At 39.3% G+C, this 21,342-nt stretch overlaps 3 protein-coding genes and 1 pseudogene across 4 annotated transcripts in view; 2 read left to right on the forward strand and 2 right to left on the reverse strand.

Moving 5' to 3' along the window:
* Nucleotides 1–9,108, reverse strand: LOC111336355 (cytochrome P450 4F1). Its single transcript, XM_022942438.2, has 14 exons — nucleotides 8,712–9,108; nucleotides 7,102–7,291; nucleotides 6,773–6,900; nucleotides 6,246–6,364; nucleotides 4,983–5,045; nucleotides 4,445–4,577; nucleotides 4,300–4,365; nucleotides 3,834–3,921; nucleotides 3,617–3,719; nucleotides 2,274–2,404; nucleotides 1,678–1,742; nucleotides 1,291–1,373; nucleotides 749–814; nucleotides 1–591 (listed from the first exon to the last, which is right to left on the reverse strand). Exons 1-14 carry the CDS (start codon nucleotides 8,916–8,918, stop codon nucleotides 480–482), a joined length of 1,554 nt encoding a protein of 517 aa, XP_022798173.1. The 5' UTR covers nucleotides 8,919–9,108; the 3' UTR covers nucleotides 1–479.
* LOC111336376 (uncharacterized) lies at nucleotides 8,740–16,729 on the forward strand. Of its 2 annotated transcripts, none has more exons than XM_088738258.1 (8): nucleotides 8,740–8,878; nucleotides 13,410–13,487; nucleotides 13,607–13,678; nucleotides 14,437–14,533; nucleotides 15,013–15,056; nucleotides 15,350–15,493; nucleotides 15,755–15,860; nucleotides 16,151–16,729. In XM_088738258.1, exons 1-8 carry the CDS (start codon nucleotides 8,852–8,854, stop codon nucleotides 16,282–16,284), a joined length of 702 nt encoding a protein of 233 aa, XP_088594384.1. In that variant the 5' UTR covers nucleotides 8,740–8,851; the 3' UTR covers nucleotides 16,285–16,729. The 2 variants fall into 2 exon arrangements, with proteins under 2 accessions (XP_088594384.1, XP_022798193.2); XM_022942458.2 differs by lacking the exon at nucleotides 8,740–8,878 and adding an exon at nucleotides 13,259–13,334.
* On the forward strand, nucleotides 11,322–12,452 carry LOC148721165 (adenosine receptor A2a-like; annotated as a pseudogene).
* LOC111336375 (uncharacterized) overlaps nucleotides 16,352–21,342 on the reverse strand; it is a 12,264-nt gene continuing 7,273 nt past the window's right edge. The window contains exons 15-23 of the mRNA XM_022942457.2: nucleotides 20,619–20,955; nucleotides 20,277–20,499; nucleotides 20,116–20,159; nucleotides 19,820–19,922; nucleotides 18,850–19,383; nucleotides 17,922–18,265; nucleotides 17,410–17,641; nucleotides 16,972–17,020; nucleotides 16,352–16,679 (exon numbers count right to left, since the gene is read on the reverse strand). Of these exons, the coding sequence (XP_022798192.2) occupies nucleotides 16,558–16,679; nucleotides 16,972–17,020; nucleotides 17,410–17,641; nucleotides 17,922–18,265; nucleotides 18,850–19,383; nucleotides 19,820–19,922; nucleotides 20,116–20,159; nucleotides 20,277–20,499; nucleotides 20,619–20,955 (1,988 nt within the window). The 3' untranslated portion in view covers nucleotides 16,352–16,557. The remainder of the gene's footprint in view (nucleotides 16,680–16,971; nucleotides 17,021–17,409; nucleotides 17,642–17,921; nucleotides 18,266–18,849; nucleotides 19,384–19,819; nucleotides 19,923–20,115; nucleotides 20,160–20,276; nucleotides 20,500–20,618; nucleotides 20,956–21,342) is intronic.

The raw sequence follows: 21,342 nt of genomic DNA on the forward strand, positions 1-21,342 counted from the left end.
CGTAGGAAGAATGCAAATTTTAATTAAAAAAAAGAACCTGCATACACAGCAACGATGCATTAAATACTACCATTTTTCAAGTAAGGTCTTTTACTATATTGTAGTTAATGGTCAGTCTCAAACACATATAACATTGGCGGTCTTTCCAAATATCGAACTATGAAAATAGAAAATTCAGAAATTACAATATGGGAAGCTCGAGTTCCCCGCACATACGCGTCTTGTTTTGGTTTAAAATGCGTGTAACCTTGCTGTCTGTTATAAATGTCGTTTACATCTATCTACTTGCTAAGGCCGTTATCAGCATTACTGCGCTTATTTAACTATTTACAACGGTTTTGCAACCCGTATTTGAAAACACTTGTGGTAGCAAATATATCAGTTGGGAGGGCTTTTCGTTGAAATCTTACTTGTGGATTCTTGAGATTGTAAGTTATCAGTACCGAATGCTGTCTACAGCGGTGTGTGTTTGTGTTTTTTTAAGTTCGAGGGGAAATATTCACTTTTATCCCATTTTTAGCTCGCAAAATTAGCTCTGGAATCAAGTCATCGATTGGTACGCAACAGTCACGATTAACAGATAACTTGAACCTGTAAATGAGAAAAATAACAGTATAAAATGTATCAGTACATGAAAAAGGAAAGAAATAGTGCATAAATACTTTCAATACTTGAATATTTACCGAATGACTAAAGGGTGAAGACTAGTTATTAAGTATTTATTCCTTAAAGTATAAACGTAACTAACTTGCGTATGATCAAAGCCACAGACAATTTGACTTCCATCAGGGCAAAGTTTTGTCCAATGCAGTTCCTGTTTGATACAAGAAAATATTTTTCACAAGATGAAAATTTGATGGGGTGAAATAAAAAGTGTGAGAAGAAGAATGTAATGCATTTCAATGAAAAGAGCAGCAAAAGCTGCGTTTGAGAGTCAAATTCAGGTAACTTGCAACATAGTGTCAAGCGCGGAAAAGCATACAATGCAATACCAAGCGCGGAAAAGCATGCAACGCGGTGTCAAGCGCAGGAAAACAGGAAGTGCAGTATCAAGTACTTGAAAGAATATGCTATGCACAAGCGCGGGAAAACTTGCAGATACGTTCACGCGAATGGGTTCCCCAGTTTGTGAACCCGTATTTCAGCCCGTTTTTGGAATAGTAGGTTGCACTCCGGAATCAGGACTCAGAACCAGAACTTGTTGATAAAAATCGATCAGGAACCCTACACTGACCAAGCAATATTGGTAAAATACATCAACATCAATCACATATCCTCTCTGACATTTACCTTGGACCAGCCGAAAACGGAATGAAGGCATACGGTGACATATCTTTGGCGTTTTCAGTCGTGAAGCGCAGTGGGTCGAACTTCTGTTTTAAATAGGAGATAAAAAAATTGCAACAATTATAGTAAAGGATACAAGTATATTTGGTAAGTGTATGTTAAAGCGCAAATTTTCTACTAAATACCACAAAAAATTCATGATAGTTTCTGTTCACATCACTTATAACCTGGCACAAAATTGCCGAAGAATATCTACTAGATATCTCTCTCTAACTAACCATAGACTTAATTTTGTTGTGTTACTCTATGCTATTACATATAAGCGAAGCCGTTGTAGTGGACTGGTGACATAGATGATTAATTACGCATCAGTTTATTGAATACACAAACCTTAGGGTCCTTCCACACGTGTGGGTTAAGATGTAAAGCGTAGATGTTGGTCATCACCCAAGTTCCTGAAGAAAATGAAAATGAAATGTTTTCCTAAAGTACATTAGAGGTATTTATTTATTTGGGGGATAGAAAACGCGTAAGAATTTGAAGGATATGGCAAGCAGCGCGATGGGCGGGGGGGGGAAGGGTGGAAGGGGGGAGGGGGGAAAGGAATCGTATAGTTCTGCCTATCTTCCACTCCACTCGATGATTCCTTCTGTCTTTGTGAAGGTATCTGTAATTCAACGATGATTCTGTATGCATCACTTCTAGCAACTGTTTATGAAGCAACTGATTTTCGTACCTAGTCCAACTTAAGGGAGAGGGGTAGTTCCAGGGTGTATGTGAACTCCCGCCCTAATTTTCAATAAAAAGTTACAATTTATGATAAAACGACTTGACTTGTCCACAAAGATGCACGACCCCTTGCCCTTCCTCACATCAGAAATTTGCCTTCTCCCCTCCTGTCAGTGGGTGAAAAGTTGGAAAGAAGATTATTGAGTAGTGCATGATTCTGACAAGTCAGAAATGCTCGTGATCAATACACACAATACCTTCCGGCACGGAATGACCATCAATTTCATAGGTCCTGTCCAATGTTCGACTGATTATGGGGACTGGGGCGAATAACCGGCAACTCTCCTTAATGCACATTAGCAGATATTTCAGTTTGCCGAGCTGCTTCCTATGAAAACACAACGTACCGCCAGCAAAATGACGTCACAGTGAAAAAAGAAGTAACAAGGTCACGTAATGGGTACTTATGCTTCGTCACATTAAGATTACGCGGCGCCCGCAGAAATTTTGTAAATCTTGTTTTTGATTTTGATTATGTTAAAAAATATTTCCACAATGAAGCTCAGGGAGAAATGTCACAGCATCTCTCTTAATTGGATTTAGCGTTGTAGATTACTACAAGTGCAAAAGAGGAAATATATTTTTGTCGCAGACCGCCTGTCTCTCTCGCGCCAGAGGTGGACAGTAGAAAGCTACCATAGCATAGCATAGCATAGCATACCATACCATACCATATACCATACCATACCATACCATACCATACCATACCATATACCATACCATACCATACCATACCATACCATACCATATACCATACCATACCATACCATACCATACCATACCATACCATATACCATACCATACCATACCATACCATACCATATACCATACCATACCATACCATATACCATACCATACCATACCATACCATACCATATACCATACCATACCATACCATACCATACCATACCATACCATATACCATACCATACCATACCATACCATACCATATACCATACCATACCATACCATACCATACCATATACCATACCATACCATACCATACCATACCATATACCATACCATACCATACCATATACCATACCATACCATACCATATACCATACCATACCATACCATACCATACCATATACCATACCATACCATACCATATACCATACCATACCATACCATATACCATACCATACCATACCATATACCATACCATACTATACCATATACCATACCATATATCATAGCAAACTATATGCCGAAGGTTGTGAGTAGGAGGGTGGAGTAGTGTTAGAACCGTAAAAGCACGAAAACTTAATAAAACCCACCAAACAAATCTAAGCTAGTCGAGTTTGATAGACATTTTGAATTGTACGTTTGCTTGCCCAAGTGATGTCCCCAAGAGCTTGAGAGGTGTTTTGGTAATTTTTATCGTACTCTTAACCATCAATTTCCCACGCTCACGTCGATCTTTGAAAATTAAAAGAGCAGGGATCCCTCACGGGGCCGACAAGCGCCTTAAAATAGATTGAGGATATAATAAGCTTCAAAGATCTTTTACAGAAGGCAAATTGATTAAGTTCCTCACCACTCCATCTCATCATCGTTTCCGAACGCTTCTTCAATTTCCTCCAGGCATTTCTTTTGGTGCTCCGGGAATCTGGCCAAATTGTACAAAGTCCACGAAATGACTAAAATGGAATAATAAAGATGACTAGATAAGTACCTTTTGCATTTTCCTCTAAGTTACTAGCTAGTGGTTTCTACTTCGGTCTTCGGTTGAAATGAGTTATCATTGTACATACCGCTTGCCGTTGTATCGTGCCCTGCAAACATGAATGTCACGACTTCCCCGACGATTTCTTCGTCTGTTAAGCCGCTTCCATTTTCGTCCTGAATTATAGTTGGAAAAAAAAACATTTACACCAGGCTTGATAGAGGTCGTGATACGGGAAAATTGCCACAAGAGGTGGGAACTGGTAAATTATAATTATAGAGGGAAAAAAAACATTTACACCAGGCTTGATAGAGGTCGTGATGCGCGAAAATTGCCACAAGAAGTGGGAAATGGTAAATTATAATGGGTAAATGTCAGCATCTGAACAACTGTGCACCCACCGCTGCCCCCCCCTTCCTAACCAGACAACAGTCAATGTTAGGCTTGGAGAAGTGTAGATGCACAATTGCTCAGATGCTTCAACATTCATCCATTGTTATCAATTTGAAATGAGTACTGCTTTGATAAAAAGCGTTCAATCGTCTTTTTATTACCTTCGCCTCCAGTAGAATATCTAGGAAATCCAAGTGCTTCTTTTTCCTGAGTTTCTCCATTTCCTCCTGACATAAGAACAAAGGAAATCGTCCATTGGTACGGCCTGAGTTTTCAAACAAAATAAATAAACTTATTAATACTCACATCATCCTCTAGAGCTTTACGCCTTGCTTTTATTATTCCAACTGCTTTAGCATGAACAAAGGCACAGTTTTTATGGAACCTTCTTCCGTCAGGCGTCAGCTTGTAGATGGTGTCGTCATGAATGAGGGGATTCCTACAATGCCGCGTGTACAAACCAATAAGGCGTAGTAAAGTAGATTTGGTTAGGAGAGGAAGATAAAGGAGAGACGGATGGAACAATTCGTGAGAAAAGAGGACAAAGGCGCAAGGAGGAGTGAGGAGAAACAAGCTGATGATGGAGTAGGAGAGAGGAGGGAGTGTATAAGGGAAAGGAATGAGTACGAAAATAAAAAGAGAAATTAGCGTTGGGTTGAACAGTGAAGGAGGGAAGGAGTTGAAAAAGCGGATAGTCTACAAGGGGGAGAGGAGTGCGGAGAAGGGGACAAAGAAGAGATCATCGGAGGAAGTGAACAGTATGGGGAGAAATAACTAACGAAGAAGTGTTCCATAAACTAGGTCTGACTAGCGATTTACGACGTCATTTAAGTATGTTTCTTACATTAGTCTGTTCAAAATCTGGTTCGAAGCTTCATAAACAGTCACAATGTAAGGATCCTGTTTTCTGAAGGCGAAAAAGAACAAAAACATGACACTTCTATATTATTTAGAGAAAGGGGTGTAAGCAAGAGGTAGTCCTAAGCTTTATTTTACTATTTTCTTGTTAAGAGAAATTGATAAAGTACAGTAATAGAGGAACCTAGAATAACTTCATATGTATAAAGATGCTAATGAAAAAATTTCCCTCTCCCTTTCCTTACTGGAAAATTCTGTTCACGTCCCTGGAATACTCTCCACTGAGCGTCTCTTGCGCAAAAGTTTTCATGGTGATGTATCTCACCGGTACAGCCGACTAAGGTATAATCTTCTGAAGTCCAATCACAAACATCGCAGTCTGATCAGTTGTCAAGTTTGGAACGATAATATTTATTACATTTATAGGGAGGCAATCAGACCAGTCGCTCTCGACTTCCACGCATAATAGCTGACGCAGGTTTCGCTCTCATCAAACATCACCCTATGGAAATCGCGAAGTCATAGTCTAATTGATTTAAAGTGCACCTACACCCAAAAAATTTTTTTCGCTTAACGAAGTAAGCTTATTTTTTTGAGTATTTCTGCGCAAAAATTTTTTTATTTGCTCAAATCTTCAATTTTCTATGCCCAGTCAAAATATGGAAAATCGGCCGCCATCTTGCCCCACGACCGAGTTTAAAGAAGAATGGCTCTAGCGGGTAATGTGACGTCAAATCGAGAACACGAAAGTCTGCATCTCACACATTTTCACTTGTTTGGGAAGATTGTCGTCGATATCGTCCGAAATATGCCGACTAGGTGTGTTGTATGAAGATTGTATGGAGCGCGATACCCTCTTGCAAATTTCGCACGTTGCTACATCCTTCTACAACACACTTAGTCGGCATATTTTCGGACAATTATCGACTACAACCTTCCCAAACAAGTGAAAATGTGTGAAAAGCAGACTTTCGTGTTCTCGATTTGACGTCACATTACCCACTAGAGCCATTCCTCTTTAAACTCGGTCGTGGGGCAAGATGGCGGCCGATTTTCCGTATTTTGACTGGGCATAGAAAATTGAAGATTTGAGCAAATAAAAAAATTTTTGCGCAGAAATACTCAAAAAAATAAGCTTACTTCGTTAAGCGAAAAAAATTTTTTGGGTGTAGGTGCACTTTAAATATTTTTCATATACAGGTTAGCTTTATGAATGTGATTTCTATATCTTATAGCCCCAATTTCTTACTTTTGAGTCTGGCAGTTGGTTCTGTAACTGAGCGCACATTTGAGAACGGAGTCTAATGTCATCAGACTAACATGATGAAACAACTCCACCTCGCCACTCTGTTGAGAAGACCATTTCTCCTGAAAGATGCCAGAGTGAACATCCAGAAAAATATATAATGATTTAGTGCAAAAGGCTTCTGAAAAAGCTAATTTTTTTTTACAAAAATGAGTAGAACAAGTATTACCACACTTCATTGTTCCCCTCCTCCTTAGACTAAAAGCAGATTCTCTTTTTTCCCGAAGTCCATTGAGAGAATTAAAAAAAAGCGGAAGGAAAAATGAAATTGCTGTTAGCGTGCCGAGCGGAACTCTGGGAGTGAGGCGCTGCTAGTAGTCTACATGTAACTTCCTAACCTCCCTGCCCCTTTGAATACAAAGTTTAACTTTCTTTATCGAGACTTCGAGTTGGAAAGAAACAATTTTTTTCGGGGGAAAGGGGGAATTTTCAGCTGGTTATAGTGTAAACAGGTCTCCTTAAAATCTTACCAGAAGTACATTGGTGGATTCCTGGAAAACTCGAACGTACGGCTTGAGAATCTCAAAGTGAAAAGCCGGAGTGAGGAGTCTTCTCATTCGAAACCACTTGTCTCCATATGAAGTTACCAAGCCATCCCCTGTATGCAGGCATACACGACATTTTAAAGTTTCATCTATATACCTGTCTACTGTTGCTACATTCAGCAGTTACAAAAGGCTGCCATTTCAGGATATAATTAGAGGTTTCCTTCCATCCATGTAGCATAATATGCGTTGACCCGATGATAATGATGACAACCCTTATAACTTGTAATTTTACCTTACATGTTGCAACTCACCTATGAAAGGCCTGACAAGGTTGTATACAAGTTTTTCTTTGGGTGCATTACTGGACTGAATGACTTTGACGGTTTCTGGGTGACACAAGACTACCAGTGGCTTAAGCGGGCCAAACCACAGACGGTAGCAAGTTTTGAATTCTAAAGCACATTTCTCGTGGAATTGAAGTCCACCTCCATCAAACCGTGCCTACGGATGAAATTTACTGCTGTTGTCATCAAATCAAGCAGCTTGGTGACCCGAAATGAAGCAAGTGTGCAGTCCAGTACAGTCTTAGACAAGGATATGGTAGAACACAACACAAAATTTTCTAAGCTCATTCCTTGTCGTTATCTCCCTTAGCAGTCGTCGTTTAGCTTGTCACGCAAATAAAAGGGAGCCTGTTGCGTGATAAGGGAAGGTACGTTTTTTATTTGGCGGGGGGGGGAGGGGGGATGGGCCGGGACTTCGGAGGGGAGGGTCATTAGTAAATATTTTACAAATTGGGAAGGGTCAAACCTGTTTGATACGCAGCCGGGGGAGGGTCAAACCTGTTTGATACGCAGCCGGGGGAGGGTCAAACCTGTTTGATACGCAGCCGGGGGAGGGTTACAGTTTTTTTTTTTTTTTTGGCAAGGAAAAAAACTACTCCATGTCGGTTAGTTGACTTTTAATTATTTGTTACCGAACACGCGAAGTGTATAGAAACCTAAAACTATTAGATACAAGCAAAGCTACCAGTCTAAATTAATCTACATCATTTTAAACACATGTCGAAATATCATGTCAAAAAACTATCTTGTCCCAATGACGTAATTGTCTCTCTTGCGACCCGTGCCCGCTTTCGTCCATATTTTGACGTCGGTAATGTTTCCGATGTGCTACCAACAGAGTCAGAGGAGTAGCGGGCATCCTTTTTAGAATGGCGAGTCGGCAAACAGCCACAATAGCCACAAGTTGCTCCATCTGACCTCATGAAATCCTCGCATTGTCCACAAGCGCATTTCCCCCTTTCTATTCTTCGCACATCCTTGCCCATTTTCAAGTTTTCACCGTGCAACGCCACGCAATTAACTGCTTTGTGCGTAGACACGGTTATGTGAGCAACACTTCCGGTCAGTTATTTTCACTTGCGGTTATTTTTGTCTTGGAGGAGGTGGGGGGAGGGTCAGATCCTTTTGTTTCGGCATTTATGAAGGGTCATGCATTAATCCAATCTGGAGAGTGGTAGGGCCACGACTTTTTTGGCAAAAAATTTCTAAAATACCCCGGCCCACTCCCCCCCCCCCCCCAATAAAAAACGTACCTTCCCTAAAACTAACAGCAGTGTTCGCTGGTCACATAACGCTAGCTCTTAGACTTTGAAACCTGGCAGTTTAAAACAAATAATGAAGGGCGGATCCTAAGAGGCTAGAAGGGGTCAAACTTTAAATTTACACTTACTTCATATTTCGTTCGCAATAGCCTTGATAACAGGACTAAGAAAAAAATCCTAACAGATTTTGACAAGGAATCGAATGAAGTTCATCATACACTAAAGTGAGTTACTTATAATACTGTAAGAGGTTCCTGATATCATTACAGGACATCATTGCGGCACATGACCGTACTCTATTTATTACAAACTCACATAATCAAGATGTCCCTTTAGCCAGTGACCTTTAGGTCCCGGTATTCCATCCACGGACTTTACAGCAAGTTTCCTTTTCCGAACAAGGCTTACTAAGACATTCACAATGCAGAAAATTGCAGCAGCCACCAGTGCGAGAGATGACAACGACTGTTGACCCGCCTGCGGTGAGTATTGCGAGACAAATTCCGCCACCGATTGAAGCATACTCTGGAATAGAATATAAATATTACGAAAGGCGGTGTTAAATGTTTTCTAATTTGTTTTCTGCCGGACAGCTCTTTCGATAATCAGAAAATTAGATGTATATCCTCTGCTTTGTTAGTTTCTTCTAACGTCTGATTCAGCGATTTTGGTTAAAGTGATGTTAAAAGGAAACACGTAATTGAAGTCAAAGTCAACTTTTGAAGTAATTACGATTATGTCAGAGCGGTTTATGATTGACAAAGGTCAATTGTTTATTTCATGAGAACTTTTGTTTTGATCGCGATTAAAAATGCAAATTAGTCATAATTGTGTTACTCCGTCACTGGGGCTTAATGAACTCCTCCGAGGGCTATTGTACAAATCAAAGTCCGTGGGAAGCGCTTTTCGTATTTATTCATGCTACTGTATTTTCTCTACTCTACAGGGTTATGTGTGGGAGCGAATTTCCGGCTGGAATGAGTACACGCGCCGAAATTGCTGCGCGGTGTTGTGTGTAAAAAAATAAAGAAATGAAATGATTGTAAAAAAAAGTGTTATAGACCTTTGATGCTCGCTGTGAGTAAATACGCCAAACAAATTCCTGAGGAACCTAGCATAGCGCGAGCCTGCTAATATCAAAATAGTACAGCCTTTTTAAAAGACGCAAAATTTACATGTCTACTACTTCCGTCGACACTGGAGAAAACACAGACGTAATCGGAAATTTTCGAAACAGGCTGTAAGTTGATCTGTACTTGCGTATCTTGAATAGACAAGGGTTTTATGACGTAACCAAGTCCATATTTCCTTAAACACCTCCCCCCTCACATGGAGTAAAATCTAATTTAAACGCATCTCTTCTTGTCCTTGTCTTAGAAGTCTCGATAAAATTGTGAAAGCTGTGACAATGTAAAATGGAGCAGAAACAACCATTTCCAAACTAGAGACTCAAGTACAGTGTTCAGTCAAGTAGTGAAATGGAATTTTCCCGCAAGGCCAATATTTATATTTAAACTTACGTTATTCAAAGTAAAGAGAACACAATATTACCACAGATGCCTTTAGATACGTATGATGCATGATCCTCGCAGTAGATAGCGCTATTTATGCAATAGCGAAAATCAGACCTGAAAAAAATCAGGCCTGTACGGGACTCGAACCACTGACCTCTGCGATACTAGTGCAGCGCTCTACCAATTGAGCTAACAAGCCAACTGGGAGCGGGCCGTTAAGTTGATTCGTAATAAACCCGTGAAAGTGATAAATTTTTTTCAGGTCTGATTTTCGCTATTGCATAAATAGCGCTATCTACTGCGAGGATCATGCATCATACGTATCTAATACCGCAGTTCAAAATATATGAACTTCATATATTCATTGTACCTCAGATGCCTTTAGATCTTTCACAAAGGGGATAAAAGTCATATTTTATGCATGCAATTTGAAACACCTTTTGTTCTGGGACGGCAGAGATCGATGTTTTTATGTTTTCTTAAGTAATCAAATATTTATTTCTTCTCAAGTAAATATACATGCAGTATTCTGTTCTCTTTTGTTCCCAAGTAACTTTATATTATTTCTGATACATGGTTGTGTTCTTCTACTACGACCACTAAAGAAAATGAAGTTCAATTTCATCAAGGGAAGAAATTGATTTAGCTCACAAGAATTTCATCACATATCATATATTTCATCATTCATATATTTCAGTACATATATTCAGTAGCTTTAAATTAACCGCTCAAGTTGACTAAAACAGCAACCTCGTTCCCAGGGTCTCTCATCTTCCCGCCCCCTCCTCATTTGCTCCAAGGGGCGGGAAGATGAGAGACCCCGGGAACGAGGTTGTTAAAACAGATGATTTGAGCTTAACGAGAGCTTAAAAAGATTTGAAGGAGGAACAGATTCCGAAAATTTCTCTATCAGTCTTTTCTTTGCAATTGTCAATATTTTCATATTTTAAATCCGCGCATCTTTTGACTGAAAAATCGGGTTACACTTTTATTATATTTGATTGGTATTTATTTCGAGAGAAGAGCGTTTCCCTATCGACAAACCAGTTTCATCAAAAAAAACTAACGATGTGTTTGTTGCAGACACCCTGCTTATTTAGGACGGAGACAATTTGTGTAAATTAATAGAATTGCAATCTTCAAAGGCGATTTTGTTTCCCCAACACCTTCATTTTCAAGTAATCTTTTGGGTGAGGCTCTACGCTAAAAAATTGATGGTGAAAGTGTTTAAATTTTAAGACTAACAACCATTACGGATGTTTACGTATTTGAGAGCCAAGAAGGCAGGGGAATGTAAGGTTTCCGAAGATTGAAATCATCAAAAAGAAACCCTTCCAGCTTATGTGTTGCTACTTAGAGCAACTCAACACAAACAAACTTCAACATTCTTCATCAGCACCACTAACATAATTTTGTCATCGGAATCAGTATTATAAACGGCCTGCTCTCACCGGTTGCTGTTTTTTCCAATGTTTTTATTCTTTTTTCGTTGTGGAAGACGTTTTCGTTACATTTAGTGTCGAATATACTGGTTGCATCTTTGGCCATGGCGGATCTCTGCGTGGGTTTGTTACTTCAACCTACGCTTGTTTATATAATGAATATCCGTCTCGTCGCCACTCATTGTGTAGTTTTTGAATGCCACATGTTTTTCGCGTATCTTTTGACGGCATTGTCACTAGGAACGTTAACAGTTACTTTAGCATAGAAAGAGCTATTGCCATCCATTGGCCTTTACTTTACCATGAACTAGTGACCACAAAAAGAGTGGCTTCTGTATGTTGTAATTCAGCTTTGAGTGTTCCAAATTTTGATGTTGTCAATCATCTGGTTCCCTATGAGAAGGTATTCAATCCTTGCCACTCTATCTGTGGCAGGAGCATTGTGTTGTATTTTAGTGATTTGTTACAACTATATGACTATTTGGAGAATCATTCGTCGACATTAACGGCAGATACAAACTGAACAACCTATTACCCAAGAACAAAATACTTTGGATTTTCTTAAATACAAAGCAAGAACTTATACCTCTCTAATAATTCTAAAACTTTTCGTATTAGGTTATCTCCTTTATTTATGTGTGGAACTCAAAAGACTCATTCGCAGAGGACACAAGTTCATGTTATGGAATATTCAATTTTAGTGACAATTGTTTTTGCCAATAGCACTTTTAAATCCTTTTATTTATTTTTGGAGGATAAAAGAACCTAGACGTGCTACTTTGAACACTTTAAGAAGCCTCATTATTTGAAAAAAAGAAGCAAATTAAATGAAAAAATTACCGATACAGAAAATAAGCAAAAGTTTCTAGACATCTCCAGAGAAGCTTCAGGTTCATTTTATTGTCTCTAATAGCGCGTGAGTGAATTTTGCTCACATTGATTACAAGCTAAATAAGCGGAAAACCTTCAAAGTAATGATTTTAAGAGACGAGTGCGATGTAGCCTTAACCAAAACTTTACACTTCGGGAAAATATTGATTTTCATGAAGATCTTTTACTCGCAAATTTAATAAAAGCTTAGGTGAAAAACCAGAAGCTTTCCAAACATCACATGCTTATCAAGAAATCTTTTTTCTGTTCCTCTCTAGAATACGTAAGTTATCCATCACGATGGGGGCTGAACTTATCGTTTAGTTCAAAACACAAAATGTATTCTTTCCCGCAAGTACAAGGGTGAATTTTAGAAAGTTGTAATTAAGTTTGGATTTTTCATTTCCTCTCACCTACTTCAGTTTCTTTGCGCCAAAAAAAAAATTAATAGATATTAAAATATTACAAAGTTTTCCCGTCATAACCAAAAACCTTCCGGGTGAGAAGTATAACATAACATGCTGGGAGTGATTCTTTTTTTACACTCGATTTCATCCATTTCCTTGGATGCGTTCTTTCATCCTCTCTTGGCACGAGAGGAAGCACAGGCTCATTTCGAGCGCGTTAGGGTCAGCAAAGAAAAATATTAGAAGGGGCAGGAGAGCTGTGGTTCCTTAGCTGTTTCCCCGACAACCGGCACAACTGCTGTTTGTTTCTCATCCGCTTCCTCGCTCATCTCCACTGATTGAGCATCTGGTGTACTCTTCAAACTAAATTACCTAGCCTTGTCAGATACCTTATTTACGCCATTCCCATGTTTGACCACAATCAAATGCTTTGAGTATTCCACACTCCGCCATCTACACTGAGAAAAGCAAAAACTATGTACAACTTTTACAAAAGATACAACTATCTGCACTGTCTAAAACAGATCCACAGCTATAGTGGTTTTGCACAGAAGCCATGTTGGATGGCAGGAACAATGGAAATATTTTGCATAAGAAAGAATTTTTTTCCCGTAGGTAACGGAACGACATTACACCAGTGTCTACAGTACCTATGACCTGCGGCTACATTCCAAATTCAAAATGGCTGCTCGACAAGGTCTTTACGTAAGAGAACCATTGAGAATTTTTTTGTTGCAAATGACCATTTTATTTGATATGCCATATATTTTTCCTGTTTAGGTAATTTCTAGGATATCGAGAGGGATACACACTTCTTGTAGGAGACAGTTCTTGATTCCTATGGTGATCGAACAAACGGTACGTAACAACAGAGCTAGAACGTTTACGTATATTAATACCTCTTCACTTTGATATGTACTCAAAACCTTTTTTCTGTGTTGTCTGATTGATGAACGACTTATCTTTATTTTTTGCAGGGAAGAGGTGAAAGAGCCTATGACATATTTTCACGTCTTCTGAAAGAGCGTATAGTGTGTGTTATGGGTCCTGTAAGTGACGATGTATAAATTATATATGTAACCAGATATGCAAGTAATTATTCTAAATTATAGTAGTTTAGAACGAAAAGAGTGTTCAACACACTGTTTTTTCAAAGTAAAATTAGCACAAGAATCAGATAGTAGAATTTTGACTGAACAAGGATTTATTATTTGAACGATTGTTAACCTGAAGGCTTTTGTGGAGGGACAGATTGTCAGCCAAACGAAATGCAAGATTCCCTTCATTTGCCTTTAGGAGAGACAGCCATTAAGTAAATGTTATCTCTGTAAGATACTAAATAAATGACAGACTAGCATTGCTTAGATTATATGACAGACTAGCATTGCTTAGATTAGCTCACCTTTCTATGGACCAGTCTAATGTATCTGTGTACAATGTGCATCCCAACAGCAACCCTCTGTGATCCCATTTTAAGGAACTGGGATGTAACTTCTGACAAAGAAGTGATGTCAGCTGATTAGCCATAGGCAATAGGGATGACAAAAATGCTAGGGCACTCAGCTTCCATTGCTGTCACCCAGATTCAGTCCCTGTAAATAGCATCATATGTGGGTTGGATTGTGTTTTGGTTTTCTTCTTTTCTCTGAGGGTTTTTATGGGCTCTCTAGTTTTCTGCCTATAGAAAACAAACCTGCCTAACTCCAATTTGAGGCAATGGACAAGAAGTGCCACAAAACCTGATTTATTTTTAATCAGTGGATTAGAACCTTTTCCACCTTTTTTTTTTTCTTCTGTTGTATTTTAGATATCAGATGAATTGTCAAGTCTTGTTGTGGCTCAGCTGTTATTTCTACAGTCAGAGAATGATAGAACACCTGTCCATATGTACATCAACAGTCCAGGTAATTGAAATAAAATTTAAGACACTTTTAAAGCTACCAGTGTTTATTACTTTTGTTGTGTTGGAAAACATATCTATGCAAAAATCATTTGCAGTAGTTTGTTTTCAAAGTCTTACTGTGAATATATTTACTGTGATGTTTGGTATATCATCAAAAAAGTCAGCATCTAAGTTAGAAGGAAATTATCTTGACTTCAGCAACATAAAGCAATTTAGAGTATTGCTGCTTCTTTCCTGGACAGAACTAAGTCTGTTACAGGGTTAATCTCCATGATTTATGCTCCTGGGTGGAGACAGGCACTGTGAAAGGAAAGTGCCTTTCTTGGCAGGTCATCTCAGTGACTCGGCCAGTTCTCAAACCTGGATCTTTCAATCCAAATTCCAGAACACTGAACACTCATGCACATGTGTGATATAATTTATTCTGGATGTTTGAAGTCATGTTTAGCTGTAACACTTAATTTTTGTTGTCCTTGCCAGGTGGCTCAGTTACAGCAGGATTAGCCATTTATGACACAATGCAAGTATGCATCTTAGACTGTGCAAAATTTAAGCATTTATTTTTCTTGTTTTTTAGAGTAACACAAAGCTTACAGTAATTGTCGAGCCATGAACCCCTTTCTTTGGGGGAGTGGAGGAGCTTTAAATTATTGTTTATTTGAGATGCTTGTGTAGGCCAATGGTTTTGTTATGCTGTCAATACAAGATTGAAATGGAATTCTGAGAGGGTGCAACAATTCTGAAGTACAGAAAAGAATGGAATGGAACTTGTGAATAGTATACTTCAATAAGTCCCCAATTTTTTTTTTTTTCTCAGTATATTCGACCCCCTGTCTCCACATGGTGTATGGGGCAAGCTTGCAGCATGGGCTCCCTGCTGTTGACTGCAGGAAGCCCAGGTTTGAGACATGCTTTGCCACATGCAAGGGTCATGGTGCATCAGCCTCATGGAGGAGCAAGGGTATGTTGTTGTTGCTGTTGTTGTCCTTGTTGTTGATATACCCTTACACCTTTGAAACCAGTTACTCAAAAATTGGAGACAAGGTATAAAAAATTATGTAATTATTTTGAATCCGACTGAAAGATATGTGTGAAATTGTGTTGGGTAATAAACGAAAGGGTGTTCCGACTGTATGACAATGCAGAAATATCAAAAATATATGAACTTCATATATTCATCATAGCAGAAATATCAATTGTGTATATTTCATGAATGTTTTAGGGCCAAGCTACAGATATAGCCATTCAAGCTGAAGAAATTCTGAAGCTCAAGACACTCATGAACAAGATTTATGTTAAACACACTGGTCAGTCTCTTGATGAAATAGGTAAGATTTAAAAACATGTTGTTATGGCCATATTGCTTCAAGTTCTCATTCTTGTTGTATTGATAATGACATAGCTAAAGAGTGAGGGTGGCAAAGTTGTGATTGGTTTAAGTTTTGCATATGATTAGTTAACAGGATAACATGAGTTTTCTTGAACAATCAGAGAGGGTAGGGAAGCAAAATCAAACCAATCCTGGTTTAGTTTGGACACCAGCAATACTAACCACTCAAAGAATCACTCATTTGCTCGTTTATTGATGGCTTATCTGTTTCTGTTTTTTGTACATCAGAAAAAGCGCTTGAACGGGACAAGTTTATGTCACCTGAGGAAGCTAAGGAGTTTGGTTTGATTGACAGAGTGTTGTCTCACCCTCCACCCACGGATAATACTTTGCCAACTGATGATCCAGCTGAAAGCTCGTGACCCCACTGGATCTAACCTTAGGTTGCACAAAATTTCTTTCTACCAACATGATAAGACACTCAAGGACCAAGTTACAGACATAACTTTAATGATGAAATAAGTGGGTTTTGCGCTCGCATATAGTGTTTCCAACACTGACAAAAAGGCTCCCGGTCCTCAGCGAAAGCAAGTCACAACAAGATTTTTTTTTTTTCAAAGCTATGATTCTTAAGCGATTTGTGAGCGAAAAGTGGAATAACTGCACATTAAACGTTTTTTTAAGAATTTTCCAAATTACTTGTCGTACTTGAACACAAGCTTAGTTTGACCGCTTTCTGCGCCGAGGATCTTTTCGTAGGTGAGCTTACGCCGTTTAGAGGACAGGTACGAAGGGAAGATAGACCATTCATCGGGATCTGAAAGATTCAATAAACATGAGTCACTCTTGACTACGTTTTGAACCAGATATTCTAAGGCCTCTGCTCAATCCACACAGACTTCTCATGGTCCTCGAGGAGTCGCTGACTCCCCCTTTATAAAGATCAGAAAAGCGCTAGTCGGGTGAATACGGGAAAACTCGCACTCCCATTACCGCCTATCAGCGATAACCAATCGTCACTGTTTGGTATTCTTTTCGCTTGAAGAAAACTTTCGTTGTCCTCATGGACACTCTCATGTCAATGAGTTTAATACAACACTATCACTCACCGTCTGGGCACGACTCTTTTGTTTGTACCTCTTGTTCCCCTTTGCGTATCTGTCATGAAAACGAAATATTTATTTGGTTACTTTTCTTAGTAAACGTGCTAGTTCGTTCTCTTTGTCCTAAAACTGAGGTAATTAATTTTACACAGGGTTTACTCGACAAGTAAGCTTTTTATAAGTAGCTCATTTTGGAGTTTCGAGTTTTTGGAAAAAATCATAGACTCCTTACAAATAACTGGTTTATATCTAGCACTTTCAAGTTTTTTTTTTTTTTTTTTTTTTTTTTTCATTTCTGCTGTAAATACACGATAGCAGAGTACCCGAGTAATATTAATCCAATCAAGGATAAAACGGCTTTGTTTTTAGGCAACTACTGCGTGGAAACGACCTTTTAAACAAGCTCTGTGTTCATACCAGCATAAGGGTGAGGCAATTAATTACCTGTTGTGCGCCTCTTGAAACAGAGTTTGTAGATTTTTCAATACCAAGACTTAATCTTTTGTGTCTACTTGCGACAGCATTTTCTCTCAGCACTTGACTTGATGTACTCGGCACTGACACTCGATGATAACTAGTTGAGCCATAAACTCTCCTCTGTGGTTGAGCTATTCCCACTTTGGTTGGAACAGCACGGGAGGCCTCGTTCCCAAGGCATAATACTCGCACAGCTTGCCTGCGAACATTCAATTAAGCAAGTGTCAATCTTGTCTATAGGTCTGCGCCAAAGCCTCTCAATATGGCGGTCATACATGGGCACAAGCCCAAACCGGCACTTACAGAGTTTCCTTCACTTCTTTCTTTTTTGAAACAAGAAGTGCATTATAGTATACTCCCTACCGCTCCCAAAATATTCCGCCTGCGATTATGTTGATACAGACTGAAGTAAAGTCATACTGAAGCCAGAAACACACAGAAAACAATTTAATCGATATGTTCGCCATAGCTACTCTTACCGTTTACTTGAATGATCTTTATCCAGTAGAGATGCTTGCGGTATCTGATGAATACGGTTATCTCTGGGGTTCTGGTACCTTCGACCGAAGACGTTCTTGTCCCAAGAGTGTTCAGAGTGATCAAACTCTTCTCTCGAAGAGTGTACTGTAGGTCCTATTACTGTCGGAAAGTTTGAAGCAGTAAGACATAGGTCTTCGTCAGAAGTCGAGTAGTCTGCATAGTCTTCTCTTAAATGGATTATTTCTTCAGGCCTTGATCGGTAGGAACCAGGTAATTCCGGAAAATGATGACTTTGAACTGGATAGTTGCTTGTTACTTGGTGATCATACCTGACGTGTGGTACCTTGAGACAAATGAGAGATCAGAGATGAGTGGTAAACAGAATGGAACAGTGGCTGTGTGACTGAAAATGGCCACGAATTTTATTGAGTAGTTAAGCTCAGGGGCCCTCATTGTTTAAAAGGCGGGTAACAAAGAAATACTTAAAAAGAGACGTTTTAGGTTGAGTTTCATTTGGGCGAGAACAGGAGCACCCAATATTGATAACTAACCCTCTAAACAATGAGAGAACTATTACATCTTAGGTCAGTTGGACATTCAACTGGGTAAAGCAGTATAATCTTCAGGTTCCATTATCTCTTCAATCGACAAATTTGTCGCCATTTTCTCACTTCCTCTGTAGTTTCCTCACTTTCCTCCTCCTTTCTCTCCTTCCGTCGTTCAAGTGTACTCCATGCCTCCCGCCCCTCCCCCCATTATTCATAGAACTCTCTTTTCATACCCTGCTTGTCCCAGCTCTATATCACTCTCAGTAGTCGTCCGTCTCGCATCCTTTGTTTCTTATCATAAAACCAAGAAGCTGGTTACAAACAACTGCCTAAACAATATTTCAAAGAATATTCTTCCCTCTTTTCGCATGATGATTACCTTTTCCTCTGTGATACATCGCCTCAAATCTGATTCAACGTGGTCCTTCCATGACTTTGAAGATGAATTTCTGACTACTAAGGGTCTCCACTCTCTCTCAAGTGTATCAGAGATATCTGAGAATGAAGGGTGGTAATGTCCCGCCTCATCTTTGTGAGAAACACCGCGAATAGAATTCAAGCGATCTCCTGAGACGCTAGCAGACCAATCATTCACAGGTCTATCTTGAGAGTAACTATGGTAAACCCTATCCTTTACATGGTCTCTTGTAGTTTCTTGCCCATGTTGGATGTTTACCCCAAACAACGGTGGATCACTAAGCCTGTAGTCAGTGTACTCCACTGAGCCACTTCTCGTAGAAACCAGGCTATCAGGGGAAGAATTGACCTCTGAGGCAGCCAAGGACTTTTGATGCGGTGACGGTTGTACGGCAATGCAGCTTTGTGAGGGAGTTTGAAGTGACGGCCGTGCAACTGAATAGACTGAAAGATCACGGTCTAACTCAGAACACCAGTTCATAGACTTGTAAAATTCCTGGAAGAAAGCCAACCAGATACTCTTACATGGTACATAACATTGTCAATGGAGTGGTTAGAAACTGTGAAATTTGGGGTTTTATAAAACAACGGTTACATTACAAAGTAGCCGACCCTACTACATAGGTTTATTTTGTTTAATCACATTACATTATTTAAAGTCCTTGAGAACCCTTTTAAACGCGACAAAGTATTTCGCCTAGAGGACCTAAGAGCAATTTCACATAGGAAGGTCCAAGTGAGTAACTCAGGAGAACTCATTTGAGGATCAAAATCTCAGATCAGTCAAGTTTCTTAAGTTCTTAATGACATCATATATAGCATAAGTTATGACACGATGCTGACGAATCATTAAACTTCCCCATTAAATACCATTGGCATGGTAGGTACGTACAACCTTACTAACACCCAGATACAAACTAAAGTTCTCATACTGAAAGAGTTTTCGGCGGAATCCAAGGGCAGGTTTCCCTCAATTTCTCTGGCGACATTTTCAACAGCTCAGCTAATGGTGCAGCAGTTAGCATCACTTGTGCGCTAAATAGAGAATAAAACGAATAATGAAGAATACCTTCACGTTGATCAGCATATGCCTTTTCAGGTAGTGAAAATATGTCAAGTGTTGTGACGGTAATGTTTGCTCAGTTTTTATCATTACACCGAAGTCTAGTGTTAAAATTGATAGGCATGTACATCATTACCGTTGGACAAGTTATATCGCTCTTATTACCTGAATGAATTCATACACGGCAGCGACAACAGGAACTCTTCATGCTTCAAGCAAGAAAACACATAATTAGTCTTGAGGATATAAACCCATCTCTCTGTCCCACAGAAAATACTCTTGAAGGTTTCTTGATATGACTCAACGCAATGATTAAAGCCACTTACCGCGCTTGCTTCGTTTGTTAACCATTTCCGTTTCGGCCATTCCATCTTATCCCACACTGTGGACTGTACCCTAGCTTTGTCACCTATCTGCCTTATGAGACGAGCAGTCTCCTTAATAGTAAAAGAGTACAGAATCTCCACTTCAAACTCGTTCTTTTGAAAATGAGCGAAGCTAGCAAACAGAAAGGATAGGTGGCGAAGAACGTCTCCCGTAAAGGCACAGCTGAAATAACATCAAGAGTTTGCAATAAGTTAGCGAGGATTACCCCTGACCTGATCCCAAAATGTACCGAATACATCTTGTGGGTTGAAACCAAAATATTATTTTTGTCTGACACCTACTTTGGCTGTTTGTTAGAATACATGATAATATAACACTTGTGGCATTTGAGGGACAGTGACACCACCACATCTCTCAATCCTTCATATTTGTCCTCATCAAAAAGAGATGATAGATGCTGGAGATGAATGCAGGTTCTCTCGTCAATCATGACGTCAGGCTGTAGAAGCATTTTTCTTAGAGAATCTTCAGACTTTGTCTCACTGCTTCGTCTTTCATAAATCATGACATTGTGACAAGTTTCAAGGAGATGCAAGAGATCTTTATTCTGTGTAAAGGTTTCACTACCGATGAAAATGTACTGATCTTGGTCCCTCAGCAAGTTGGTGTCGCTGATGTCTGAGGGAGAAATGATAGAGAACCACGTGTAATTTATACTAGCTAATGAAAATGGCATTCAAAACATCAATAATGTCGTTATCCTATGATACAAACACACATGATATATAAAAAATAGGTGTAGGTTGAGTTACATTTGAGGCGTAGCATCCGAAAGAGGAAAGGGTAATGAAAGAGAGAGAGGAAAAGGGAATGGTATAAGGTGATGGTTTAAAAAATATAGTTTTTTTCACCAGATGGAGGCTCCCGGTAAACTAATGATTAAGGCGTTAGGCTCTGAGTGGAGAGGTGTGAACTTGAGTTCAATCAAATATGCTGCATCTTTTGGCAAGACGCCTCAGCAACACTCAAACTGACTCTCCACCTTAACGAAAGAGACACAAAGGA

This window comes from Stylophora pistillata, chromosome 11 (assembly GCF_964205215.1).
Source record: "Stylophora pistillata chromosome 11, jaStyPist1.2, whole genome shotgun sequence".
Classification (NCBI taxonomy): domain Eukaryota; kingdom Metazoa; phylum Cnidaria; class Anthozoa; order Scleractinia; family Pocilloporidae; genus Stylophora; species Stylophora pistillata.